Source organism: Ictalurus punctatus, chromosome 1 (assembly GCF_001660625.3).
Source record: "Ictalurus punctatus breed USDA103 chromosome 1, Coco_2.0, whole genome shotgun sequence".
Taxonomy (NCBI): domain Eukaryota; kingdom Metazoa; phylum Chordata; class Actinopteri; order Siluriformes; family Ictaluridae; genus Ictalurus; species Ictalurus punctatus.
The window spans coordinates 16,969,614-16,995,611 of record NC_030416.2 but is presented as its reverse complement, the minus strand read 5'-3'; the positions used below and the strand labels follow the sequence as shown (position 1 = coordinate 16,995,611).

Genomic DNA, 25,998 nt, shown 5'->3' with positions numbered 1-25,998 from the left:
AAACATCCACTGTCACCCAGAAGAGGTTGGGTTCCCTTTTGAGTTTGCTTCCTCTTAAGGTTTCGTCCTCATGTCATCTTAGGGAGTTTTTTCTTGCTACTGTTAACACCGGCTTGCTCAGTAGGGATTAAAATTTACATTTGGGTTTCTGTAAAGTTGCTTTGTGACAATGTCTATTGTTAAACACATCATACACATAAAACTGAATTTAAAAATGAGTATGTTAATGTATTGCCATCACCCCCTTCATATCCATATTATAATGATTAATACAGCAGACAAAACCTGTGTAGAAAAAAAAACCGTCGGCGAACACACCTTATCTGTAATGAGGAAAACTGTACAAAAGAATCCAGTTTCTCTTGCTAGACCAGTTAGTTTTGAAAGCACTGATGAAGAGTGACAGGAGGACAAAGAAAGAGGGAGGGACACGAAGAGAGTCTCGAAGCCATACTGGAGCAGAGAGAAAAAGTGAGGATGGCTACTTGAGGACGATTGATGCAGTGAAACTCAGGTAATCTTGTGTCCATATGTCAACTTAAAAGTTCTGAACACTGAATGTGTGTGTTTGGAAGATGTTTTAATGCAGATGGGCAACTTGTCATTTCCTTTATGTCTATGTGACTATAGGTTTAATATATTGTAACTTCCAGCAATGTACTGATATGTGTATGGTGTATAGAGATTTGAAGAAAATGTGTGTATGACAGGGATTTAAAGATGATACTGTATGTGCATGACCTAGAGACTTTCCATATTTTGCCTGGAAAATGTAGTTATTCAGTGATCTTCAGTAAAGCCGATGTTTTGGTAGGTAGTGATGTCAGCCGTGGGTGGGTTGTTGTGTCTCATCTCTTTAACCATGTGTGTGTGGTTAGTGAATCATTCATTTATTCTTTAATGGCAATATGTTCACATTTAACTTCATGTAAATCACTTGGTATTTTCACATTACAATTAGCATACCATCAATTTACATTAAATGTTTAATTAAATTGTGATTATAACCAGTTAACTATGTAAACTAGAAAACTGGATTATTTTTTTAAAATGACAAAATATAAGAATATTAAATATAATATAGCATGTATGGGATGTGTCATTATGGAAACCACTTTTCAGTCTGGATACATCAGTTTAAGTTTAATATTTTGCTGTTTTGATTTGTGTGGAAAGCCATTAAATGCATAGTTTAGTATGTATGAGGGTAGTATGATTAGATGCTTTCGTCTGTTTAATAGTATTAGACTGACACTTCAAAGCTGCTACACTAGAGCTGATTTGCGCTTATTGCCTTTAGTTTCAAGTCTAGCTCAAATCCTGTGAAACTTGTGGCATAACTAATTCCTAACTAACAACTAATAACCAACTAGTAACTAAGTTCACTACTGCTCATGCTTTTGAGATCTAGCATAGTTCTTTGTAAGACTATAATGTACATTTATGCATTCTCTCTCTCTCTCTCTCTCTCTCTCTCTCTCTCTCTCTCTCTCTCTCTCTCTCTTCTCTCTCTTCTCTCTCACTCTTTCTCTCGCATCTTCTCATCTGACCTGATTTTCTCAAAAGCATCATGAGCAACAGAGAAAGTGATACCATGCTACCCAGGTAAAGATAATCTGAATGCTCAGGGAATGGATGGCGGGATGGAGAAACAGAAGGAGGCAGAAAAAGATAAAGAAAGTGATTCTGTGCATGGGGTTCAGAGACAAAGTGCAGATGCACCAGTCAGACACCAGAAGGCAGCAGACGAACATAAATACCACACTCTGGGTTATCAGGTACTTTTCTGTCACACAGACATATATAAGATTATTTTTTTGTCTCAGAACTATCCTTGTTGAAAAATCCAGTCTAGTTAGACCAGCTTTCAGCTGCCAAATAATGGTAGTGCAGCTGGTAAGTGCTGGGAGGTGGAAGGTGGAAAGTAACTTACTAACTGGCAATGGTGGTCTACCAGCTTGACCAGCTTTTGGCAGCAGACCAAACTGGCTTTCATCAAGGATGTACTTTGTACACTATTGTATCGTATGCGTATGAATATATATATATATATAATACCTTGATGAAAATGCAGTACCTCCTATAATTCAGCATTAGCAAATTTTCTAGGAACAATTTTAAAAGTTTGGTTAAAACTAATTTATTTCAGTAGAGCTATTGCTCAGCTTTTCTTCAAAATTGAAACAGCAGCGCCATCTGGTGGCGTTGCCCCTTTAGCCACGTGTGGTAGACTGTCATTCTCCAATCATTATAGTTCTAATTTCCAGAAGTATTCATATTAATAGCAATAATAGTACACATTGCTGAGTTTGCCAGTATGAACCCACCAAACAAAAAATTAGCAAAATGAGCTGCAGCCCATGACTTATTTTTATGTTAGGATATCCTCCAAATATCTGTACTACTGAAGATCAGCCCCTTTCAGGACCTTTTGTTGGGTTCAGAATTTTCCTTATTAGTAAAATAGGATAAATACATAACTCTTAGTTTAACTGTACCTACATGAATTAAACGGAAAAGCTGAATAATAAACTTGGACTTCATGGGTGTAATTTCTTACTATATAATATTTTGGTACTACATGAGAACATGCTTTCATTACTCAATCACATTCATGCATGAGTAAAATATCACCTGGTGTCCTGTGATGGACTGGAGTCTTGTGCCCAGTGTTCCTGCAACAGGCCCTGGATAATGTTCCTTTTATAGACTCTGGATAGTATACCCAGGATAGGCTCCAGATAATGTTCCTGGGATAGGCTCTGGATAACGTTCCTGGAACAGGCTCTGGATAATGTTCCTGGGATAGGATCCAGATAATGTTCCTGGGAAGGCTCCAATTAGTGCTTTTGGGATAGGCTCGGGACAGTGGTCCTGGGATAAGCGCTGGATAAGGTTCCTGTTATAGGCTCCAGATAGTGTTCTCGGGACAGGCTATGGATAGTGTTCTCGGGATAGGTTCTAGATAGTATTCTCGGGATAGGCTTCGGATAGTGTTTTCAGGATAGGTTCCAGATAGTGTTCCTTGGATAGGCTCCAGATAGTGTTCTTGGGATAGGCTCCAGATAGTATTCCTTGGATAAGCTCTAGATATTGTTCTTAGGATAGGCTCTGGATAATAGGCTCCAGCATAGTATTCTCAGCATAGGCTCCGGATAGTGTTCTTTGATTAAACTCTGGGTAGTGTTCCTGGGATAGGCTCCAGATAGTATTCCTGGGATAGGCTCCGGATAGTGTTCTCAGGATAGGCTCTGGATAATGTTCTCAGGATAGGTTCTAGATAGTGTTCTCGGGATAGGTTCTAGATAGTGTTCTCGGGATAGGTTCTAGATAGTATTCTCGGGATAGGCTCTGGATAGTGTTCTCAGGATTGGTTCCAGATAGTGTTCCTTGGATAGGCTCCGGATAGTGTTCTCAGGATAGGTAGATAGTATTCTCGGGATAGGCTTCGGATAGTGTTTTCAGGATAGGTTCCAGATAGTGTTCCTTGGATAGGCTCCAAGGATAGGTTCTAGATAGGGTTCTCGGGATAGGTTCTAGATAGTGTTCTCGGGATAGGTTCCGGATAGTGTTCCTTAGATAGGCTTCAGATATTGTTCCTTGGATAGGTTCCGGATAGTGTTCTTAGGATAGGTTCTAGATAGTGTTCTCAGGATAGTGTTCTTTGGATAGGTTCTACATAGTGTTCTCGGGATAGGTTCTAGATAGTATTCTCGGGATAGGCTTCGGATAGTGTTTTCAGGATAAGTTCTAGATAGTATTCTTGGTATAGGCTCTGGACAGTGTTCTCAGGATAGGTTCCAGATAGTGTTCCTTGGATAGGCTCCAGATAGTGTTTCTTGGATAGGCTCCGGATAGTGTTCCTTGGATAGGCTCCAGATAGTGTTTCTTGGATAGGCTCCGGATAGTGTTCCATGGATAGGCTCCAGATAGTGTTCTTTGCATAGGCTCAGGATAGTAGGTTCCGGAGAATGTTCCTTGGTTAGGCTCCAGATAGTGTTCTCAGGATAGACTCTGGATAGTGTTCCTGGGATAGACTTTCAGATAGTGTTACTGGGATAGGCTTAGAATCGGTGGTTGGGTAATTGCTGTGGTAAGACAGTTATATAAGTGGTTTAAAGAATTTTATAGCCTACTTTATATATTTTCTGTATACAATTCTAAATATAACTGTAAAATTGTGATATTCTCAGAAAAAGAAGCAGAAGGGGCGTCTAGTCGCTACATTTGGTAAGGGATCTGCAAACACAAACTCTAGAGGCGCTCCAATTCAGGTGCTGTTCAAGCAGGGATCACCTGAAAAGACTCCCATGCAGGAGGTACAAAACTTTTTTAAACATATAATAATTTACAACATTACTTTATGTTGATATAATAAAAGCTGGAGACTGAAAAGTTTTTTTCCAGTGAGCTTCTGCTCACAACACATAAGCACAGGCCTACAAACACCAGTGACCATACAAAATAAAATAATTGCACTCATCCGTTTATTAAATAACCAAAGCTCTTTTAACTGAATGAAGTTAATTAACAATTTCAACTCTTCGACTTATAACTAACATGTTTAAGTCAAACTTTTTGAAAACATTTTTGTTTATAACACTTTATGGGAACATACGCTATAATGCATACTGATGAGCATCCATTCACAAACTGATAAAGATGCATCCATTCACAAACTGGTAAAGCAATATATTTGATCCTTGCGCCCAGTGTTCCTGGGATAAGCTCTGGATCCACCACAACCCTGATCAGGATAAAGTGCTTACTGAAGACAAATGGATAACGTTTTTGACGTTATCCACATATATGATGTAGCTCACATTGCCTGCATTTTTAAATTCTCCCTTTCCTTTTGTGCTTTTTGTTTGCTTCTGTCAGGAGCGAGCCAGTGTTGGTGAAGGCCAGTCACAGGCGGAGGTGTTTAAACAAACTCTGCAGACGTTTGCCATGCATAATGAGCTCAACTGGTGGGGAGAAGGAGACAAAGCTGTTGTCTTGGAGAAGAGCTGGACTGATATAGTGCACTCTCACAAGGTACACTATCTACAGATTCTAGGATACATATGACAAGTAGTTGAGAGAGAGAATGAGCAATAAATAGACAGAAAAGGCAATGGGGTATATGACAAAGACAATAGTAGTTGGAGGGAGAAGAGCAGACAGTGTAGGCTTGAATGGAAAAATGAGGGAGAGAACTGGAAAAGATGTTAGCATTGAGAAATGGAATAAAACGTGTAGAAAAATCTTTTAGAAATAAAATGTTTTTATTTAACTGATATTATTCTCTTTATAGTCAATGCCCAAAACCCAGAGGTACCAGCAGGAGGCACTATGGGAACTCATCCACACTGAGTTCATTTACATAAACAAACTCACCATCGTCACTGATGTAAGAGGCTAGCAATTTACTATGGAAACTATAGTTATGAAGAATTCTTTTTCATGAGATTTGATTCGATTAAGAATAATTTCATAGTGTAATGAGCATTATTTCATCTCCCATACTATTTTCTATTAACATATTCTACAGTAAGACTCTCAGACCTTGCGCATCTTGCTATTTCATTTATTTGGTGATTTACTGAATTAAATTGGTTGTATTATTCTCCATTTCTTCTGGAGTTTATGTATAAACTTAGTTTAATCAACCATGTTTACATTTCACAGCTTGTTCTTGCTGCACTGGAGCATGTTCACCGACAGGGATTTCTCCATGAGGTTTGTACATTAACTTTAACTATGTCTTTTTTCTGTGCCATGGTAAACTTATTGTCAAGAGACTAAAGAACATCACAGCCACATTTGGGCCAATTTGTCATCTTTGTGTCAATGTTCATGTCAGTTATTCTTAACACATTCTCTTTCATTCATTTTTAATGGAACATTCAGTTCTTGTTTGAGTAGATACCAGAGTTGCACTATGGAAACATAAGTAATAAATGTTTCTGCTGACAAGTTGGAAAACTGCATTAATCCGAGTGTGGTTTTGTGTAGGAGTTTAAAAGCAGGCCAGTGTAACATCATAACCTTCTCTTAATTATGTCTCTCTTCCTTTCTTTCAGGTTACCTCTGTCCAGCTCTTTTCTAACATGCCGTCCATCCGTGATGCCCATAGGTGTTTCTGGCAGGAAGTAATGTACCCCATGTTGCAGAATGCCAGATTGACTGGCCAACCTTTTGACCCTTTAAAGCTTGAGCCAGGATGTTTACAGGTATTTAACATAAACTGAACACCCCCTTACACCAGTAATATCTAAATAAGGCCCCATTTCTCTGCCATGCTTCTCAGGTTAACCCTACATTGTTCTCATAGTTTGCTGAGCGTTTCTCTGCATATCTGGATTATTGTTGGGAAGAGGAGAGAAATATGGAATTCACACGCAGACAGATGGAAATAAACCAACACTTTAACATTTTTCTTACGGTACTACCGTCCTATTATGCTTTTAGTATTCCATATTTTATTTACAGCCACACAAACCTGAATAATTAGACAATGAATGATAATATCAGATTTGAAGCACAGAGTAACACTACAGTGTTGTGCTCTGTTTTTGTGTATATTTCATACTAAATTGTTTCAGAAATTAAAACTAAATCTAAGATGAAAAAAAGGCAACCTGAGAAAACACAAAATATAGTTTTCAGTTTATTGAAGCAATAAAGTTATCCAATATCAACTGGGCCTTTGTGAAAATGTATTTACCCCGATAGTTACTAATTCCCTAAATCTATGAAATTGCATTCAAAATGGGGTTGAGCTGGACTAGACACAACTAGACCTGATTACTGCAAACCCTGTTCAATCAAATCAACACTTAAATAGAACTTTTTCCAACAGCATGAAGTTGGTTAAAAGCTCTTACCCAGTAACACACCATGCCAAAGTTAAAAGAAATTCCAGAAATGATGAGGAAGAAGGTGATTGAAATACATCCGTCTGGGAAGGATTACAAAGCTATTTCAAAGGCTCTGGGACTCCAAAGGACCACAGTGAGAAAATATATCTCCAAATGGAAAAACTCAGCACGGTAGTGAACCTTCCCAGAAGAGGCCAACCTTCCAAAATTCCTCCAAGAGCACAGCAACTACTCATCCAGAGAGTCACAAAAGAGCCAAAGACAATATCTAAGGACTTCCATGCCTCTCTTGAATCAATACAGGTCAATGTTCATGATGCCACTATCACAACGACAAAAATGGCATCCATGAAAAAGTGGGGAAGGGAAAGCCACTGCTAACCCAGAAGAACATCAAGGCTCATCTGAATTTTGCCAAGACACACCTTGATGATCCTAAAGCCTTTTGGGAGAATGTTCTGTGGACTGATGAGTCGAAAGTGGAACTGTTTGGAAGACAGTAGTTCCGTTACATCTGGCGTACACCAAACACACAATTCCACAAAAAGAACATCATATCTATGGTCAAGCATGGTGGTGGTAGTGTGATGGTAAGGGGATGCTTTGCTGCTTCTGGGCCTGGGCAACTTGCTATAATTGAGGGAAACATGAATTCTGCTCTCTTCCAGAAAATCCTAAAGTATAATATTCAGTCTTCATTCCGTAAATTGAAGCATAAGCGCAAGTGGATTATGCAGCAAGACAATGATCCAAAGCATAGGAGTAAGTCCAAGTCCTGGAATTAAGGGAAAGACCTCCAGTTGATCTCCAAATGATGTCCAGTTATCAGAAGCGTTTGGTTGCAGTTATTTCTGCAAAAGGTGGCACAACCAGATTTTAAGTTTAAGGGGGCAATAAGTGTTTCACATTGGTGATAGGTGTTGGGTAACCTTTTTTTTTTTTGCTTCAATAAAATAAATAAATAAATAAATAAAAATTGTATTGTGTGTTTTACTCAAGTTGCTTTTGTTTTATGTTGTATTCTGTTTGAAGATCTAAAACTAAAACCGGATTAGGGTTAGGGCTACTTTTTCACAGCTCTGTATATATAAAACTTATCAAAAAATTTTATATAATGTATTGATGTCATTTCATGTAGACATGTTACAGTGCCATTCACTTAGCTTTCAAAATATAATATGGCATTCTGTAAAAACATGTACAGTATTACATCTTTAACAAAGATACACTTTAATGTATAGTTTATTAAAATGACTCACTTATTTTGAGTCAAAGATGGTAAAACAAAATGTGCATTTTATATTCCCGTGTATATTTTATAATCCTGGGTTCTCTCATGCAGTGGGTGGAGACTCATCCCCAGTGTGGAAGAATGCGACTGGGCGACATGCAGGCAAAGCCCCACCAGAGGATCACAAAGTACCCCCTGCTTTTAAAGTCTATCCTGAAGGCAACACAGGACCAATATACACAGCAAACACTCAACCGCATGGTGAGACATCTGAATGGAGAACTATGACAATTATGTGTTAGAACTACTACATGTTTAAGGTTTTTGAACATGTGCAGTTTCTTACATTTTCCCAGAGTTTAGGACATAATGCACAGAATAGTTATTAAACAATGAAAAAACAAAACAAATTAAAAACAAATAAAGTGTTCTACCAAACACCTGTATCTTTACTGATCAGTCATAACATTAAAACCATTGAAATAACATTGATTATCACTGATAATGAGCCATAGGCACCCAAGACTAAGAGCTGTGCCATCCATCCACTTTCCATACCACTTGTCCTACACAGGGTCAGGGGCCCAAGGCAGGGATGGGGTTCCAACCCATCGCAGGGCACAATCGCACACACATTCATTCACAATCTACAGACAATATTTTAAATGCCAATCGCATGTTAATGCATACGGGAGGAAACATGAACAATCTGTGCACACAGGGCAGAGGCAGGATTCAAACCCCCAACCCTGGAGGTTTGAGGCAAATGTGCTAACCACTAAGCCACTGTACCCCCTCGCAGAGATGTGCCATTATGTTATCTGACCAATTATTATGTTCTGACCAACATAAATTCAACATGGTATAAAAATTGTTAAAAACAACTATTTTGAGTGGCAGTGTGCATATGCCTGTTCTCTCTCCTTCCTTTAGATAAACAGTGTCAGTCAGTTTCTGGACAGCATCAATGATTACTTGCTGTTTAAGGATGATGAGTTGGCACTCTTTGCCCTGTCTCAAAAGATAGAGGGATATGAATTACAGGGGATGAGTGAAGAAATAGACAAGGTAGGTGAATAAATAGAGACCTTCATTACTGTTTACTTGAAAGCTTTCTCTGACTGTAAGTGTTTATGTCTCAGTACATGCAGGAGTTCTGTTGCTTCGATTTAACTAGCCCTATACGGGGCACGGAACCCAAAGTCATACGCAAGCTCATAATGGGAGAGTCCCTGAAGGTTAGAGGAAGGAAGGACAGTAAGGTGAGAAACATAATGAAATTTGCAAGTTGCTTATGACACAAGTAGGGGGTTCAGAAACAAATTAAGGCAACATTCATAATTCCATTTTTATTGATTAGACTTTATTATAATTAACTAGTGTGTAAAAAAAGTATTCATATTTGTAAACTGTCAGCCTTCCTACTGTAGCAGATTCAGTGGTAACATGATACATTGAATTTTTGCCTGAACAACCGAAAGCCTATCATATTGTATTATATCGTAACAGATTCAATAGAATCATCAATTACTGAAACGTTACCTTTAGAATATAAATAGTATGGTATTGCATGGAAGTCTGAGGTTTACACCCCTACAGGGTGGTAACATATATTCTTGTGTTGTGACATTAGCTGGAGGTGGTGTTGCTGTTGTTTACCGATGTGCTTCTGCTGACCAAAACTCAGAAGAAATCAGAGAAGCAGAAGGTTGTGCACCCCCCACTCTCCCTGGAGAGAATACACTGTGCAGAACTCAAGGATGGCTGTGAGTTTTATAACCACTCATATTCTTTTCTGCTGAAACAACTTATATTTCCGTAAACCACAATCTTATTTTCAAGCTACAGATTAAGCCAATAGCCCTCGGTGATGGTGTGGGTGTAAACACAACTCAAGCTTCTGAATGTTTCCTTTTTATACCCCAATCCAAAGTTTTTAACTCTAATCCAACTCTCCTATCTAGACAATCAAAGCCTAAATATCAGTGCCAGACATAAATAATTATTAGGTAACACTTTTACCTTTAAAATTTAAGGGGCACATATTAGTTGTTAGTTAAGGTTGTGTTATACAAATTAGACACTTCTAAATGGATTATTCACTATGAATGAGACTTTATTCATAAATATTCATAGATCACTAATAACACGTTGTTCCATGTTCTAAAGTAGAGTTTTAGTTATCACTAAGTAGAAGCTAAAAAGCACTACACATGTTTTCCATAAGTGAATCTGTGTCCCATATTCTAAAGTCAAGATCTTTTCATGTCTTTTTGTAGTGAAATAAGCCAGTATATGTTGCATTCACAAAACAGAGGCCACCAAAGCCGAAATAACAATTATGTTATCTCTGATAAAAATAAAGCTAGAGAGAATTAATTTAAAGAATTAATATGAAATTAACTTAAAATATAGAGCAATTGTGCACTAATAAGTTGTGAATTTAGGTAATTAATTCATGCTCAATAATTTATATAACAAGGGCATTTAATAAATTATCACAACTAATAATGTCTTTAATAGTAATTTTCACAAAACAAATCCCTAATTATTAAACAATTTAAGAATAATGTGCAATTTATAGTGAATATACCATTTATGACTGTCTAATTTGGGCTTTTTAAAACTAAGAATAAGGCCTTAATTAATGCCTAATATGTGTTCATTAAAATAGCATATGAATTATTAGTATGACAACAACAACAACAACAACAACAATAATAATAATAATATTATTATTATTATTATTATTATTATTATTATTATTATTATTATTATTATTATTAAAATGGAAAATTCAGCCATTACAGAGATCTAACTTGATTAATTGGTTTGCTTATTTGCTTATCATGCATTGTATTAAAAATGAACAGCTTGTATGAAGTCATATGAATCAGAAGACGCCACATCCAGTGTGAGCTGCAAACAACAACTACAACAACAACAAGCAAACAAAAAGAGATAGTTTCTAACAAGTATATTTAGTAATATTAAGACAAATTAATAAATGTCAAATACATTTTGTACTAAGCAATTTCTGCATCTACCTTGACAGGGCCTTTTATCATTTATCAGAGCTAGAGAAATGGATTTAATAAAAATCTGCTTAACACCTTTTATGATACATACAGTACAAACATGTATAAAAAAAATCATTCATAATTACAGAAAACTACTTTACATAATTTGATCTGACATGTATTACAATGATGAATTACACTGGAAGTATCTTTAGAAATTCTACTTATTTTTCCTCACAATTTGCATGTGTGTAGGCTCACATTAATGAGCGGGAAATTTAAACCTTTAGGTAAATTCCAGCATAGAGAGATGCAAATGTACACATCATAAGAAAAATGAGCATAGCTTTTAATTATATGTCTTAGGATCTAATGATTTGAAACACCTCTTGTGTTTTGTGTTTTGAATAATTTACATTTACATTTTTTGGCATTTGGCAGACACCCTTATCCAGAGCGACTTACATTTTTCTCATTTATACAACTGAGCATTTGAGAGTTAAGGGCCTTGCTCAAGAGCCCAGCAGTGGCAGTTCACAACCTCATGACCTTCTGATCAGTAGTCCAATGTCTTAACCACTGACCAAACTAACCCCAGTGACCCCAGTGGTAGCTCAGAATCAAAGTGAAAATGATCTAAACAGTTATTTTACATTGTGTTATGAGTCAGTGCACACTGGTACTGAGCTCTAATGCAACCAACAGTAATGGCATTATTAGTGCTTTCATTAAAACAATGAAACATCTTGTAACGGATAGCTGCACAGTGACGCAGAGGCGGAGTCCGTTACATTCCGTGTTTTAATTAACGGAAGAAAAAAAAGAGAGAGAGATGAAGAGAAGGGTGTGGTCTTCGGAAGCAATAAGAACAGGTGACTAAAGGAGGAAGAGATGAGCAGGAGGCGGAAATGAGCGGGACGCGGAACTGAAAGCCAGGTGGGAATGGCGTAACTGAAAGCCAGGTGGGAATGGCGTAACTGAAAGCCAGGTGGGAATGGCGTAACTGATGGTGTGCGTTTGCTAGGGACCATGCTAATGCTTTACTGTGGATTATAATCTTGTGGATATTGATTCTGGAGGCTGGCGAACACTTTGGGAATATCCTGCCAAGGTGGATCAACGAGCGAGTGGAGCTTTGAGGGTTCGGAGGCACATCACGGGTTTGAGATCCTTTCTTTCATACTTTGTGGAGAACTAGTATGCTTAAATCGTTGGATGTTACTGTCTGTAATCTGACTGCCGGTTTCCCATGCTTTCAAATTCACGAACTCCCGTATGCCTAAATCACCGCCATTGAAGTGCCGCTTTTAAAGTGAACAACTTTTTTGATTTGGTTAAGAATTATTTTGGGGTTAAATGTGTTTTTCTGCTTTTTGTGTGTGAAAATGTTTTTGTATGAATAGAGGCTTGTTTCCTTATGAGTTCGTCTATTAATCTCACGTATGGGAAGTTTTGGTTTTCATTATTTCCGTTTCTATGACTGAAACGATCTGTAAATTCTTACATTTATTACATAAATAATAATCTTATTTTGTAAGAATTGAGTAGCCTTCTGATGTTTTTTGTTCTGAGTGATGTCCAAATTATAAATTATAAGTGACGGTTAATTTGAACTGTCTGGCGCCCAAACCCCATAAGTAAGGTACCACGCTACAATCTGTTTCTTGTAGCATCTGACATTTTGGTTTTAGCCATAATCTGAGTAATTTCATTTGGTCTTTATAGTAACATTGGCTGCTAAGTTGAACTTTAGAATTAGTGCTTTATGCACATTTTTACTGAAAATTCACACCATACACTCACCAGCCACATTAATAGAAACACCTTTACCCCTGCACATTTGTGCAGTTATCCAATATGCCGATCATGTGGCAGTAACACAATACATAAAATCATGCAGATACAGGTCAAGAGTTTCAGTTAATATTCACATCAAACATAAGAATGGGGGAACAGTATGATTTCCTCATTGGAAAAATACCATCACATGGTCTGTTTCCAATCTTCAACTGTCCAGTTTTAGTGAGCCTGTGTCACTGTAGCCTCAGATTCCTGTTCTTGCCTGACAGAAGTGGAACCCAATGTGATCTTCTGCTGTTGTAACCCATCTGCCTCAAGGTTCGATATGTTCTGAGATGCTAATTGAGTTACCATAGCCTTCCCATCAACTCAAACCAGTCTGGGATCTGGAGTCTTACTTCTGTCAACTATAAGGCATTACCTTATTTGCTCATATTTACAAAGAGTGCCAATATTCGTCAAGGGCAACGTATGTAAGCTACAACTTTTCTGTCTATTTTATCAGATTATTGACTATTGGTCCATACCAACAGCCCTGTTCAGTTCTGCATATGAATGTAGAGGGCTCTGTATATACTTCTCTCTCTGTCTCTGTTTCTCAGACTCTTTTGTCTTGTTGGAGGTGAGTGATCTAGGCTGTCCTGTCAGTGTGTACAGTGTTTCGACTCCCAGCCCAGATAGCTGTGCATCATGGATCACTACTATCCACCAAGCGCAGGTATGGCTCTAAACTAGAACATGTAGACCTCAAAGCCTCAATGCATGGGAAGCTGACTGCATGCTTTTAAAATACTTTATAAATCCCATCTTTTCATGCAGTTATATACAGACATATACAGTCATGTGAAAAAAGTACACCCCATGGAAATTGTTGGCTTTTTTGACACATTTGGCAAGCAAACATTTGATCATCTTTGAAACAGTGAATATTAATAAAGTTGATATACTTGAACAAAACCACAAGGAAAAATAGCTTTTTCAATCATTTATTCAACAGAACTATAAATATTGCTGATATTCTTCTGTGTAAAAAGTAAGTACACCCTTGGCCTCAGAAGTTAGTATTTCCCCATTTAGCGGAAATAACTTCTTGTTAACATTTTGTATAATTGTCCACCAGTCTTTGACATCAACTTGCTGGAATTTTTGACCACTCTTTCATGCAATATTTTTTCAGTTGCAAGATGTTTTGAGGGTTTTCTTGCTTGTACTGCCCATTTCATATATTTAATTAGGCTTTGACTAGGCCCTTCCATAACCCTCTACTTCTTCTTTTTTGAGCCGTTCCTTGGTGGATTTGCTAGTGTGCTTAGGATCATTATCCTGTTGGAAGGTCCACTTGTTTCAACTTCCACTTTTGGACAGATGGCCTCATAGTCACATCTCCAAGCCCTATGATGCAGAATTCATAGTTGAATCAATGAATGCTAGCTGTCCAGTCCCTGAGGCAGCGAAGCAACCCCAAACCATAACATTTCCACCACCATGCTTCACCGCTGGTATGAGGTGCTTCTCCTGAAAAGCTGTCTTTGGTCTACGCCAAACATGGTTGCTGTTACTGTGGCCAAACAACTCTATTTTTGATTCATCTGTCCAGAGCACATTATTCTAAAAGGCCTGGTCTTTGTCTGTATGCTCATTGGCAAACTGTAGTCTTGTTTTAATGTTCTGTTTAGACAGCAAAGCCTTTTTTCCTGCTATGCCTCCCATTCAGATCAAATTTGTTCAATCTCTTTCTGATTTTAGAAACATGCACTTTGACAGCAATGGTTGCAATAAAATACTTCTGGTTTTTAACTATTTAATTAATGAATTAATAAATTAATTAATTTTTCAGTCTCTTTATAAAGGCTATGGAACCGCAAAAAATTTTGACTGTTTCTGGCTTACAGGAAGCTTTGCAGTCTCTAAGAAAAAAGGAGACAATCAAACTTGAGGAGCCCAGTGATCAGAGTCTAGAAGATCCATTTCCTCTTGCCAGTACACCGAACATCAAAGAAACAGAGGAACAGTCAGACTATAAACATCCTTTTGCTTCTCTCAAGTTTACAACTGTACAGTTAGAGAGAGAAGAACTGAGTTTGCAAAACCAACATATACGTGCACATTTTATGAGCAAACAAATGCAAAAAAGAGACAAAGAATTTAATAATGAACACAACATGACACAAGAAACTGAGGGGAGAAAGGGCAGTAGAAATGGGCATTGTGAAGACAGTGATACTTTGTATGGTCCTACAATAGAAAGACGGGTAACATGGAATCACAAACTGCAATCACATAAAAAATCCAATGCCTTTCCACAACAAGACTCATTAGAGACCAACAAGTCCAATGGTTCACATCATTTGTTAGTCAGTGGATTAAGGGAAAACCGTGCCAAAAATAGCCAGTCACCATCTGGCCAGCTTTTATTACCAAGTAAATTTGTGCCTGTTGAGTCTGCAATCAGTGTCTCACAGCCACAATCACAGAAACCAGATTTGCGGCAGGATTCTTGGTCCCGCCAATCAGGTGATGAAAACGAGTCTCTCTCAGAATCACAGACATTCACAAGAATATTAAAGTCACCGAGGTTACGAAGGAAACGTCCCATGAATTCTCAGCCATTTGCTCCAGTCCAGGGCTCAAGGAGAATGTCAGCTGAGGCGGAATCATCAACGTCGTTTCCCAACAGGAATTCAAACTCTGTCTCAGATTCTGATGAGAACCATAATGTTCGCAGACCTTCCAATACATCCTCGAAATCCCAGGACCACCTGGTGCTGAACTTGGCCTCTATCAAGCAGAACCAAGTTGTGTTCTGGAATGTTCCTTCTGAGAGGTTATCCGAGTCAGGGTCTGAACTGCCAAAAGAGAGACACAATCGGAATTCTCAAACATTACCCAATGGTAGAGCCCAGAGGAGTGAATCCTTGCCTGAGCTACCCTCCTCCACTCTGCAGGGTATTCTGAATAGGGCCAAGGAGCGGGAGAGGGGGCGTGGAATAGCAAATAGAGAGGGGAAGCATTTAGAAAAGACTTCCCTTCAAAGTTCCAACACTGTCTGCACTACTCCATCACCATCACCCAGTGAAGGAGAGAAAGAGACAGGAGCAGAGGACCGAGAGACGTTCAGATCAAGAAAGTACTACTCTCATACAGGGATGGAAACCATTAGCAACAATGACAGAAAAAACAGGTACATTTTATTTTTAATGTTTGGTTGTCTGTTCCCTAAATTACTGAAAAGAGTTAGACATCCACAGGACAGATTTGTTTTTTTTTTATCACTCCTTTTTTTTTTTTTTTTTTTTCTCCTCATTTCTTGTGCTTTTTATTGATGTGCTAACTTTACATGTTTAGTTTTCCAGTCATTATTTAAACAAATTCAAATTCACCCAATGGAATTATTACTAAAATATGAAATTCTCTGTTTGTTGGATGTTGTTTGTTCCGTATGTTCCGAAATGACTGTAAAAGTAAAGATTTTAGTGTGCCAAAGGAAGACCGTAGTTTCATTCTGTGTTCTATGTCTGTGTCTTTATCTTACTGTGCTGTTCTGCCTACACAGGATAAGCTTTACTCTGGGTCAGCAGAATCAACTCTGCACTTAATTTACACATCATACATATATACAGCATGTACACTACTATGCAAAAGTCAGAGATCAGTGATATTGTTAAAATCAGTGCTTATTGTTAAAAGTAGCAAACTATAATAATGGCAAAATGTAGAGTAAATTCATTTTACTTTCAGTCAAAGAGCCATTCAGTACTTGCACTATATGGCCAAAGGAATGAGTACACCCGACCATCACACCTGTACGTGGTTCTTCCACAAACTCTTGCCACAGAGTTGGAAGCACACAATTGTCTCGAATGTCTTTGTATGCTGTAGAATTATGATTTCACTTCATGGGAATCAAGGGACTTAGCTCAAACCTGTTCCAGCATGACAATGCCCTTTTACACAAAATGAGGTGCACAAAATGATTGCTAAGTTTGGAGTGGAAGAACTCAAGTGGCTTGGACAGAGCCCTGATCTCAACCCCACCGAACACCTCTGGGATGAACTGGAATGCAGATTGCACGCTAGGCCTTCTGACCCGAAATCACTTCACAACCTCAATAATATTCTTGTGAATATTTTATTATTATTATTATTATTATGATGATGATGATGATGATGATGATGATGATGATGATGAATATAATAGGTGCAAATCCCCACAGCCATGCTCCAAAATTTAGTAAAAAGCCTTAATAGAAGGATGTTGGAGGTTGTTATAGCAGCAAAGGGAGAACCAACTCCATATTAATACCCATGGTTTTAGAATGGGATTTTCAACAATCACATGTGGGTGTGATGTTCAGGTGTCATCCATTTTCCATATAGTGTGTTTATGTAGGTCAGTATTAAAGCTCAGTATTACAAATAAAATATGTTGGGATGTCATAGCTTTTACTGTTGAATTCCCTTCTTTCTTTTTACATTATTGTTAATGTTCATAAATCACACAAAAGTCAAAACATTAAAAACAGTATGAAATCTGTAAAATAAATAAATTGTAATATTTAATTGAACAATTTTAATATTGACCTACGTGAATATGTACTGCATGGCTTTAAATGACTGAAAATGTCATTCTGGACTGTACATTTTCCCATCATTATTGTTTACCACCAAATAATTAACAATAAGCACTGAATGACTCTTTCATTGAAAACAATAGATTGGTCTCTGACTTTTGTACAGTACTGTATAGCCAGATATGATTTGTGTTTTTTTAATGTAGATGTAAATTTCTATCTATTAGGAAAAGCATAAAAAGTCTGTCATTTCCATGATTTCCCATTAGACCAGTCACTCCGCTGGGTGTAAATGTGGACTGGCCAGGCTGGTGCTTCGATGATGAGGATGTGCTGGAGTTCACTGGGCATAACGATGAAACAGACTGGTTTGAACAGACCCTGACTACGGCAGAGCTCCAGAAAACACCCAGGCATAGTGATGCAGATTACAGTGAGGTGTAAAGCCACAAGCATTTTGTTCTTTTGTAAATGTGATGAGAGAAACTGCTACAAGCTGTATCTTTGTGATCTGCACCATAGTGTGTAGTAAAGTGTAGTATAGACTTTCTTCTACAGTGTCTATAGAAAGTGTGTGAGCCTTTTACAATTTTCTGTATTTCTGCATAAACTTGACCTAAAATTTGATCAGATTTTCATCTGAGTCCTGAAGCTAGATAAAAATAACCCATTTAAATAAATGATGCAAAAACATTATAGTTTTTACATTTAGGTATTTAGCAAAATTATAAAATATTAAATATCATTGTCAGAAAAGGTATGTGAACCTTTTGCATTCAGTAAATGGTGTGACCCCCTTGAGCAGCAGTAACTTCAAACAGTTGGAGGAATTTTGGCCCATTGCTCTTTACAAAACTGCTTCAATGTTGTTGGGCTTCCTTGTATGAACTGCTCTTTTTGGGTCCTTCCACAACATTTTTATTGGGTTAGAACTAGAATGTTTTTGCATCATTTGTTTAATTGGGCTCTCTTTCCCTTGCTTTAGGAAGCTCGGATCACATTTCAGGTCAAACTTATGCAAAAATACAGAAAATTATAAAGGGTTCAAAAACTTTGTAGTGGCACTGTCAATACAAAAGTTTGCATAGGACAAAATGAGCAAGAATTTGATGTCTTCTAACAATACATCTATTTTGTTAGGTTTCACAGATGTTCATTCGTTATAACAAGTTTAAAAAAAAAAAAGGCCAAGGAGCATATGTTATTAAATAAAACCATAATGAACTTTCCTTTACTTTTACACTATCCGTTGTCACCCAGATGAGGATGGTTTTTCCTTGCCACCATCACCACCGGCTTACTCAACAGGGATTAATCCACTCACTTAAAATCTGTATCCTGTGTTTATATGTTTCTGTAAAGCTCCTTTGAGACAATGACCATTGTAAAAAGTGCTATACAAATAAAATTGAACTCAATTGAAATAACATTGGAGCAGTGGAGGCAAAAATACATGACATGGTGCAGTTTTAATTGTACAAAATTTAATTTCCAGGCAATGAGCCCACTCCTCAGACTCTTACCCTTTTCAGTGCTCAGATTAGACTACACAGCTTCATTTTATAGGCTATGCTATAGCCCCGCATCGAGCCTTACCAAATGCATACTAAAATAATTTAGTCAAACAAGGTTCGGTATATTAAACCAATATGACTAGTCAAATTACCACTTCTAATGGTAATTTCCACTATCATTCATACATTTGACAAATGGATTTGTCCATTTGCTACAGGTTGTTTCAATAATATCACTATATATCATACTTCAATGCAGCTTCCATGTAACTACAATTTTATGTTTTTATACAATTAACCACACACTTAGACATGAGCCTAATGTTTTACACATGTTGTAACACATGTTGTAATATGCTGTATTATTGTGATGGATACAGCAGCAAAATGTGTACAGATGCACATATTCTTACCTAAGTGGCTTTGCACTCAAGATGGATTCTAAAGAATATGATGTAACTATTGCTGGCAAAAATAATTTCAGTGGAAAACTATAAAGCTGGTTTCTTGTTTTGACTTTGATTCTAATATTTTCTTATAACTTGCCCACCTTTTGCCTTTAACTGTCTCCAACTTTTTTGCCCCACCCACTCATTTTCCTCCACCCAGTTTTGTTCTAACTCTGTTAGACTGCTTGGTCAGACGTTACCCATTCTTCTAGAAATGTTATAACTGTCATATTTTATGCACCGCTTTCTTCAAATCAGGTTTGAAGGTTTTGCAAACTGTTTTTCTGTTAGATTTATCTTATTTCTCGTGGCTGGATACACCACCTCATTTTTAACGCTTTTGTAGATAAATCCAGTAATCATGTGATGGAAATCTTTGCACTTGTGCATGTTATATGATGTAACTTATGTTAATATGTAAAAATGTATAGAGTCTGGAGTAATATAGTGTGAATAGAGCAGACAAAAACATCAGTGGATAAGACTTTACAGTCACAGTTCTGTCACTGATTATCTCAGTGATCTTAATAGAAATTTATTCATAATATATTTTTGCCAGGGGAGTCTTTTTTTTTTTTTTTTGAAGAAAATGTTTGTGGGTTTTTTGTTTTGTTATTTTTAAGACACCGCAATGTATATGGCATATACAGTAAAAAGAAATAATGGATAATATAATAAAGGACAGATGCATAATAATACATGCACTTTATTGATATATCTATATATTATACAGTATCATACATTAAGATCAACATAAAAAGGTGTAGTTATGCTTAGTATTATAACAAAAAATTTTGTAAGAAAATGGATGCTACAATTGCCTGCCTCTGTCTCTCTTTCCTTTGCGCACACACACACACACACACACACACACACACACACACACACACAAAAAGAAATTATCATAGAAATTGTCTCTAGATGTTGTCCTCACAATGGATTTACAATGTATTTACACAAACACTGATTTCAGATCTTCACCACATGCACCATTCTGGGTTTTCTCTCTCACTTTGACCCGTTCTCTAAATTCTCGCTCATTAGCAGCGAGGTGGACAATCGTCTCCATAGCTGGGTACTGCAAGATCATTTTTCTCTGCACACACACAATGAGAGGAGTGTCATTTTAGAGCAATTTACCAGTACTGTATGTATTCCCGTCCTATCAAATATTCAGTGTCATGTTGGGTGCAATAAAATTGTAGGTTATTATTTTTAACTTACCCTGCGATGGTTTTTGTACAGCTGAAGCACAATAAGCACCAACAACAAGCACAGAAAGCACAGTCCTATAATCGTGACTACTTTATTTCCACTTGTAGATTTTTCCAGTCCCTCCAAACCACCTGCAGATGCACACATACATGACACAGATTCAGTCACTAATACATATTTATGTATGTTGAGCTTCATAGACTTCATACACTCCTTACAAGAATATATTTTGAGTGTCTTGAAAATCAGTTGCCTCATTCTATAGACATAAACATTACATTTTGAAGCAGTACTCACTCATCATTTGCAGGTGGTAAGTGGCATTTCCCAGAAGCTGCTGTTGGTTATAGAAACGGCACACCCATTCTCCTAGCTGCTTCTCTTTTGGGATGCTCAGCACTTTTGATGTTGATTTTTGGACAGAGGTGAATGTCTGAGTGTCATTCACACCATATTCCACATGGATCCACTCATAACTGGTGACTTGGGTGGGGTTGCTAATGCGACAGGTCAGGGTCGTTTTGCCGTTTCTGTCTGAGCTCACAACTGCAGAGACACAGTTACACAGTCCTGGTCATTCATACATTCTTAAACCTGGTTTTATTTTATTCTCTCTAAAGCTTCTTTAATGAAGAGAGAACCTTCTGATTAAGATTCAAATTCAAATTAATGACAGGAGCTCTAGGCGGCAAACAGCATGGAAGTGTGTATTTGAAGTGCTGGAGTTCGACACTCACCTTGAGTAGTCACCAGCTGAATGTTCCTCTCCACCGTCACACGCTTGTTGTTGTCTCCTGTCACCTGTCCTGAACATTTATATGTGCCTTCATCTCCATCCTGCACTCTCTCAATGTATGCTGATCTGTCCCTCAGCACCGAGGAGCACCCAGAAACTCCGGGTTTGGAAGATGCGATGAAGAACGAAGGAAGCATGGCAGACAGATTAGATGTTTTGGACAATCTCTTCCAGGAAGAGCTGTTTGAGAGGAATTCGTGCGAGAAGATGCAGGGCAGGGTGACAGAAGAGCCCAATTCTGCATACAATACCTCTGAGTTATCCCTAGGGACCAGGATTCCTGAGAGAGACCATCAGACCAAATCAGACCAAATGCTAATTTAGAAAATATTAACCCTTTAAACACTATTATTCATACAGATTATTCAGATAATTTCTTTGAAGGCATACTCTTCAGTAATTCAGTCATTATTCAGTAACTAGAGTGCAAATAGTAGGAATGGGATGTAATTATGAGAGAGTTATAAACTAAGTAGTTATATGAGCAATATAAGTACTATAATTTCTATAATTCCATAACCAATGTGAAAAAAAAATCTTCACCTTTGACCTGCAGCAATGTGGATGCCTTTACTTCTTGGGACCATACTTGTGTTTCCTTGTTTCTCATCAGGCAACTCCAAGTTCCTGCATCCTTCTGAGACACTTTATCGACCGTGTATGTCTGTTTCCAGCTATTACTGGTAATTGGTGAGCCATTCAGTTCCCACATCCATATCACTGACTTTATCTTTGGAGTGACATTGCAGTTCACCGTCAGCCGATCACCCTCGAAGACCTCAGCAGGAGTAAAGGAGACTGTGGAGATACAAAACACCATGAGGTTATTATTGGGAAGTGAAGTTAGAATTACTGACAGCATGCTCCATTCTCTATCTGAATCATGATTGAAATGTGAAGACTCTAAGATGCTGAGACCAATTTTATACTGTCATGAAATTGAGACCTCTTCATATCACAGTTACTGAATGATCAGAAAGGAGCATTATCATTGCTAAATAAAACAAATTCTCATTATGTATGGTTATGTGTGTTGGAGATATATTACCTTTGATGACATGTAGCTTGACATCCTGGAATTTCTGTCCTTCCACCTCGCAGCGATACGTTCCTCCATCCTCCTCCCTTGTCCCTTCGATATGAAGACTGTAATTTGTATTTCCAAAGTTTGGATAGGGACAGTGAGCTTGTGGTGCCTGTCCAACCGGCCGAAACTCAAGCCCGCTCTTGTCCCTGCGCCACACTGTCCTCTCCTCCCTGAAAGAGCAAGACAGGAAGTGAGATTTTATGTTCACATGATTTGTTCATGTACTTGATCGAGCAATTTGATTTCAAGGTACCTTCAGTGAAGTATTTTGTGATTCTACGCAGAGTAGATTATATGGATGGATGCAAGAATCGATGATTCTTACCTTTCAAAAATTCTTTTCCAGGTGACAGCAGAGGACTGTTTAGTTGGGGAAGACGTTACACAAGGCAACACCGCAACTGAGCCACTGACCACAAACACCTCAGAGGCTCTCACATAGTCGCTACCTAGAGGATACACACACAGTGATTAACAACAGAAAGCACACAGCTGTAAATCCCTGCTAGAACATCCATCCTTTTAATAAACTGACTCAGTGACAAGGTTTTCACAGAAGCACTAGGACATCATTCACAATCACACTAATAAAAGTCAGTTGATGCTCACAAAAAGAAAATGTACGTTATTTAAGACACTGAGGTTAAAATAGTGAAAAACGGACTCACGTGAGATAGCCATGGCTGTTGCTAGAAGAAACAGAACATCTACTTTCATATAGACTTGTGCCATTTCTGTACTTAAGTTGTAACTTTTCTTCTTTGATAGTTGCCGACAATGTTCCACCACTTGCATGTAACCTCTCTCTTTCTCTGACTGAGTCTCTGATTTGGGACTGGATATGTATATTATTGTGTAGGTGGGTGGGTGTGTGTGTTTCACTTGAGGTAATTCCTCTTCCTATGTCACATGACTTCAAGACATAATTTGTTCAAATGTGGTCTGAGTGACGCACAATGGAAAGAGAGAGAGAGAGAGAGAGAGAGAGAGAGAGAGAGAGAGAGAGAGAGAGAGAGAGAGAGAGACAAACAAAGGCATTTCTGCTTGCCCACGGATTCTCCCAGGACTTCTTTTCTCAATTTTCAATTCTGAAAGTATGTCATGACTGACTTGCAAAGAAGTGGAAAAATAAAGTTGGTGGTAAACAAAACAGTCACAAAGGATTTACTTTCGATATATATTGTTACATGTGTGTTAGGGCTACTAAGGAAGTAATTAAGTCAGTAATATAAAGTAATGTGTATTAGGGCTAGTAAGTAAGTAACTAAGCATTAGAGCTACTAAGTAAGTAAGTAAAGTAGCACAGGTGAAAAACAAACATCAAGTTTGCAGCTTGACTACAATGAGCTTCCTGTTTTTAAAGGGATTTCAGAAAAGTATAAGTGTTTCATAGACTTTAAGCATATTGTTAAATTTACCTTCTAGGATTGTTTGCAGTAGCAGTGTATTATTTACAGTCCAGGTGGAATCCTGACCCATTTCGTGTTCCACATGAGGCCTGACTGACTGCAGTTATCAGATATGCAGTCAGCATGTTCAGCTCAGCACCACTTCCTGGAAGGCCAGACACGTTGTTGAAGGGTGTGAGTGAAACAGACAACAATGGAGAAATGTGGCGTATGGGGGCAGTAGTTGTTTTGATGAGAGTAATGTGATGCTCTGGATGACTCAATCCCCCCTCTCAAGTCTCTCTTTACTTGTTTGTTATTCTAGCCGTTTCTCCCATCATTGTGAGTGGACCTGAAAGAAGAAGTTAGTGCATATGCAGAGTAGTTTTCCACTGGGTGCTGCTTACACAGATACAATATTATAATGAATTGCTCTCAAATATTCCCAAGACGCTTATTTTACCTTGATCGAAACATTCAATTTGCTTGCCCAATCTTTTATTCTGCTTTATTGCCCATTTTCAAACTGACTATTATTAATGAATTTAAATATGACCTATGAGCATTATGTTAAATGATTCATATTTTAAATATTATTTAACATTATTCATACATATATTCCTCACCCTCGTAACTATACACCTTTAATATAAGGTTGTTGTTTTTTTGTATAATTTATAGTAGTTGATCCATAGCACAGGTTATTACAAGAAAATGAATGGTGTGTAGAGTGGATATTCAGATAGAGTTTGATTTTATATGAGTATTTCTAAAGACAATTAAAACATTGGTACTTAAAGTAAATGTCAGATATTTTATTCAGCTTCAGAATAAACACTCAGAGTGAGTTTGTTGTAAGAAAAAGGAAAATAAACAGAAAACAAAACTAATTCACACGGTTAAGTATGGTGGATCACTTATTAGACATGAACTCATAGCTAATAGATGTACTTATAAGTAATGCTTACAGGAGTTAATGGGCAACATTAGCATCTTTTCAGTGCTTAATTTAGTGTTCTAATATACACACCGTATATTGCAGTGGATACCCTTTTCTCCTTAGCAATAACTGTTTCTAAGCTAAAACTGGGTAATTTTTCTAGGGCAATGATCTAAAGCATATATCCAAATGGACACAGAAATGACACAGAAGCTCACCAGCTGAATAGACAAGAGAGATGACCTATGATCCTGGAGGATCTGGTGAGATACTGTATTGAGGAGTTCTCTCATATTCCTCACTCTGTATTCTTTACTCTATCTAATAGATCTAATTATCAGGAATTACAGAAGAAAGCTCAGTGCTGTTTTGTTGACAAAAGAAGGTTGCACAAAATACTAAATGTAGTGGTGCCAATAATTGTGACACATACCGTTTTGTTTAAAAAATACATTTTTGTTATTTTAAAAAACTTTATTAAAAAAAATTTATTTAAAGCAACAGTAAGCCAATTAAACACAACTGTATTTTTATAATATTTTACACATCTTTACCAAGGGTGCCAAAAATTCTGGAGCTGACTGAACATTTCCATAAACAGTAGTTACATAGGTACATACACTAGAATATTCAGTTAAGCACTGATAAAATGCTCATGTTGCCAAATAACTACTAAAAGCATTACTTACAGTACATACACACTTATTAGCTGTGAATATGTCAAATCCGATCCCATGTAGTACTGTTACTATCGTTGCTTAAATTCAATAAATAAATATTCTTAATTCATTAACGTTAATTAAAAATGAATAATAACTATTATTATTCGTACACACATTTATCCCTGATGCAGTTGTTGCTTTGCAGGACATACATCATTACCTTGAGAACTATGGTGAAGTAACTGATATTAGTATAGTTTGTAAATGAATTATTATTGATAAATGATTCATTAAAAGAAAGAAGTCCTCGCATGTCTACTGTAGACATTTAAGAATACAATAAAAGGTAGTATTAAACTGCAGAAATTCAGACTAAAATCTTTCATTTTTCACAATGCTGTTTTGTGAGAAAAGATTAAGTGAAAAGAAAAAGTAGAAAGGAATGACCACACACCCGCACAC

General features: G+C 37.4%; 2 protein-coding genes across 4 annotated transcripts; one reads left to right on the top strand and one right to left on the bottom strand.

Moving 5' to 3' along the window:
• Nucleotides 1–353: 353 nt before the first annotated feature.
• plekhg6 (pleckstrin homology domain containing, family G (with RhoGef domain) member 6) lies at nucleotides 354–20,149 on the top strand. Of its 3 annotated transcripts, none has more exons than XM_017473139.3 (15): nucleotides 354–514; nucleotides 1,582–1,778; nucleotides 4,194–4,319; nucleotides 4,882–5,037; nucleotides 5,297–5,392; nucleotides 5,671–5,721; nucleotides 6,066–6,215; nucleotides 6,317–6,427; nucleotides 8,206–8,355; nucleotides 9,028–9,162; nucleotides 9,237–9,356; nucleotides 9,728–9,860; nucleotides 13,517–13,632; nucleotides 14,807–16,095; nucleotides 17,755–20,149. In XM_017473139.3, exons 2-15 carry the CDS (start codon nucleotides 1,632–1,634, stop codon nucleotides 17,927–17,929), a joined length of 2,955 nt encoding a protein of 984 aa, XP_017328628.1. In that variant the 5' UTR covers nucleotides 354–514; nucleotides 1,582–1,631; the 3' UTR covers nucleotides 17,930–20,149. The 3 variants fall into 3 exon arrangements, with proteins under 3 accessions (XP_017328628.1, XP_017328625.1, XP_017328637.1); XM_017473136.3 differs by having other exon boundaries at nucleotides 1,567–1,778; XM_017473148.3 differs by lacking the exon at nucleotides 4,194–4,319 and having other exon boundaries at nucleotides 355–514; nucleotides 1,567–1,778.
• On the bottom strand, nucleotides 20,137–23,378 carry LOC108268292 (uncharacterized). Its single transcript, XM_017473168.3, has 8 exons — nucleotides 23,215–23,378; nucleotides 22,872–22,995; nucleotides 22,508–22,716; nucleotides 22,003–22,257; nucleotides 21,401–21,739; nucleotides 20,961–21,209; nucleotides 20,673–20,794; nucleotides 20,137–20,544 (listed from the first exon to the last, which is right to left on the bottom strand). Exons 1-8 carry the CDS (start codon nucleotides 23,339–23,341, stop codon nucleotides 20,401–20,403), a joined length of 1,569 nt encoding a protein of 522 aa, XP_017328657.1. The 5' UTR covers nucleotides 23,342–23,378; the 3' UTR covers nucleotides 20,137–20,400.
• Between the last annotated feature and the right edge of the window lie 2,620 nt (nucleotides 23,379–25,998).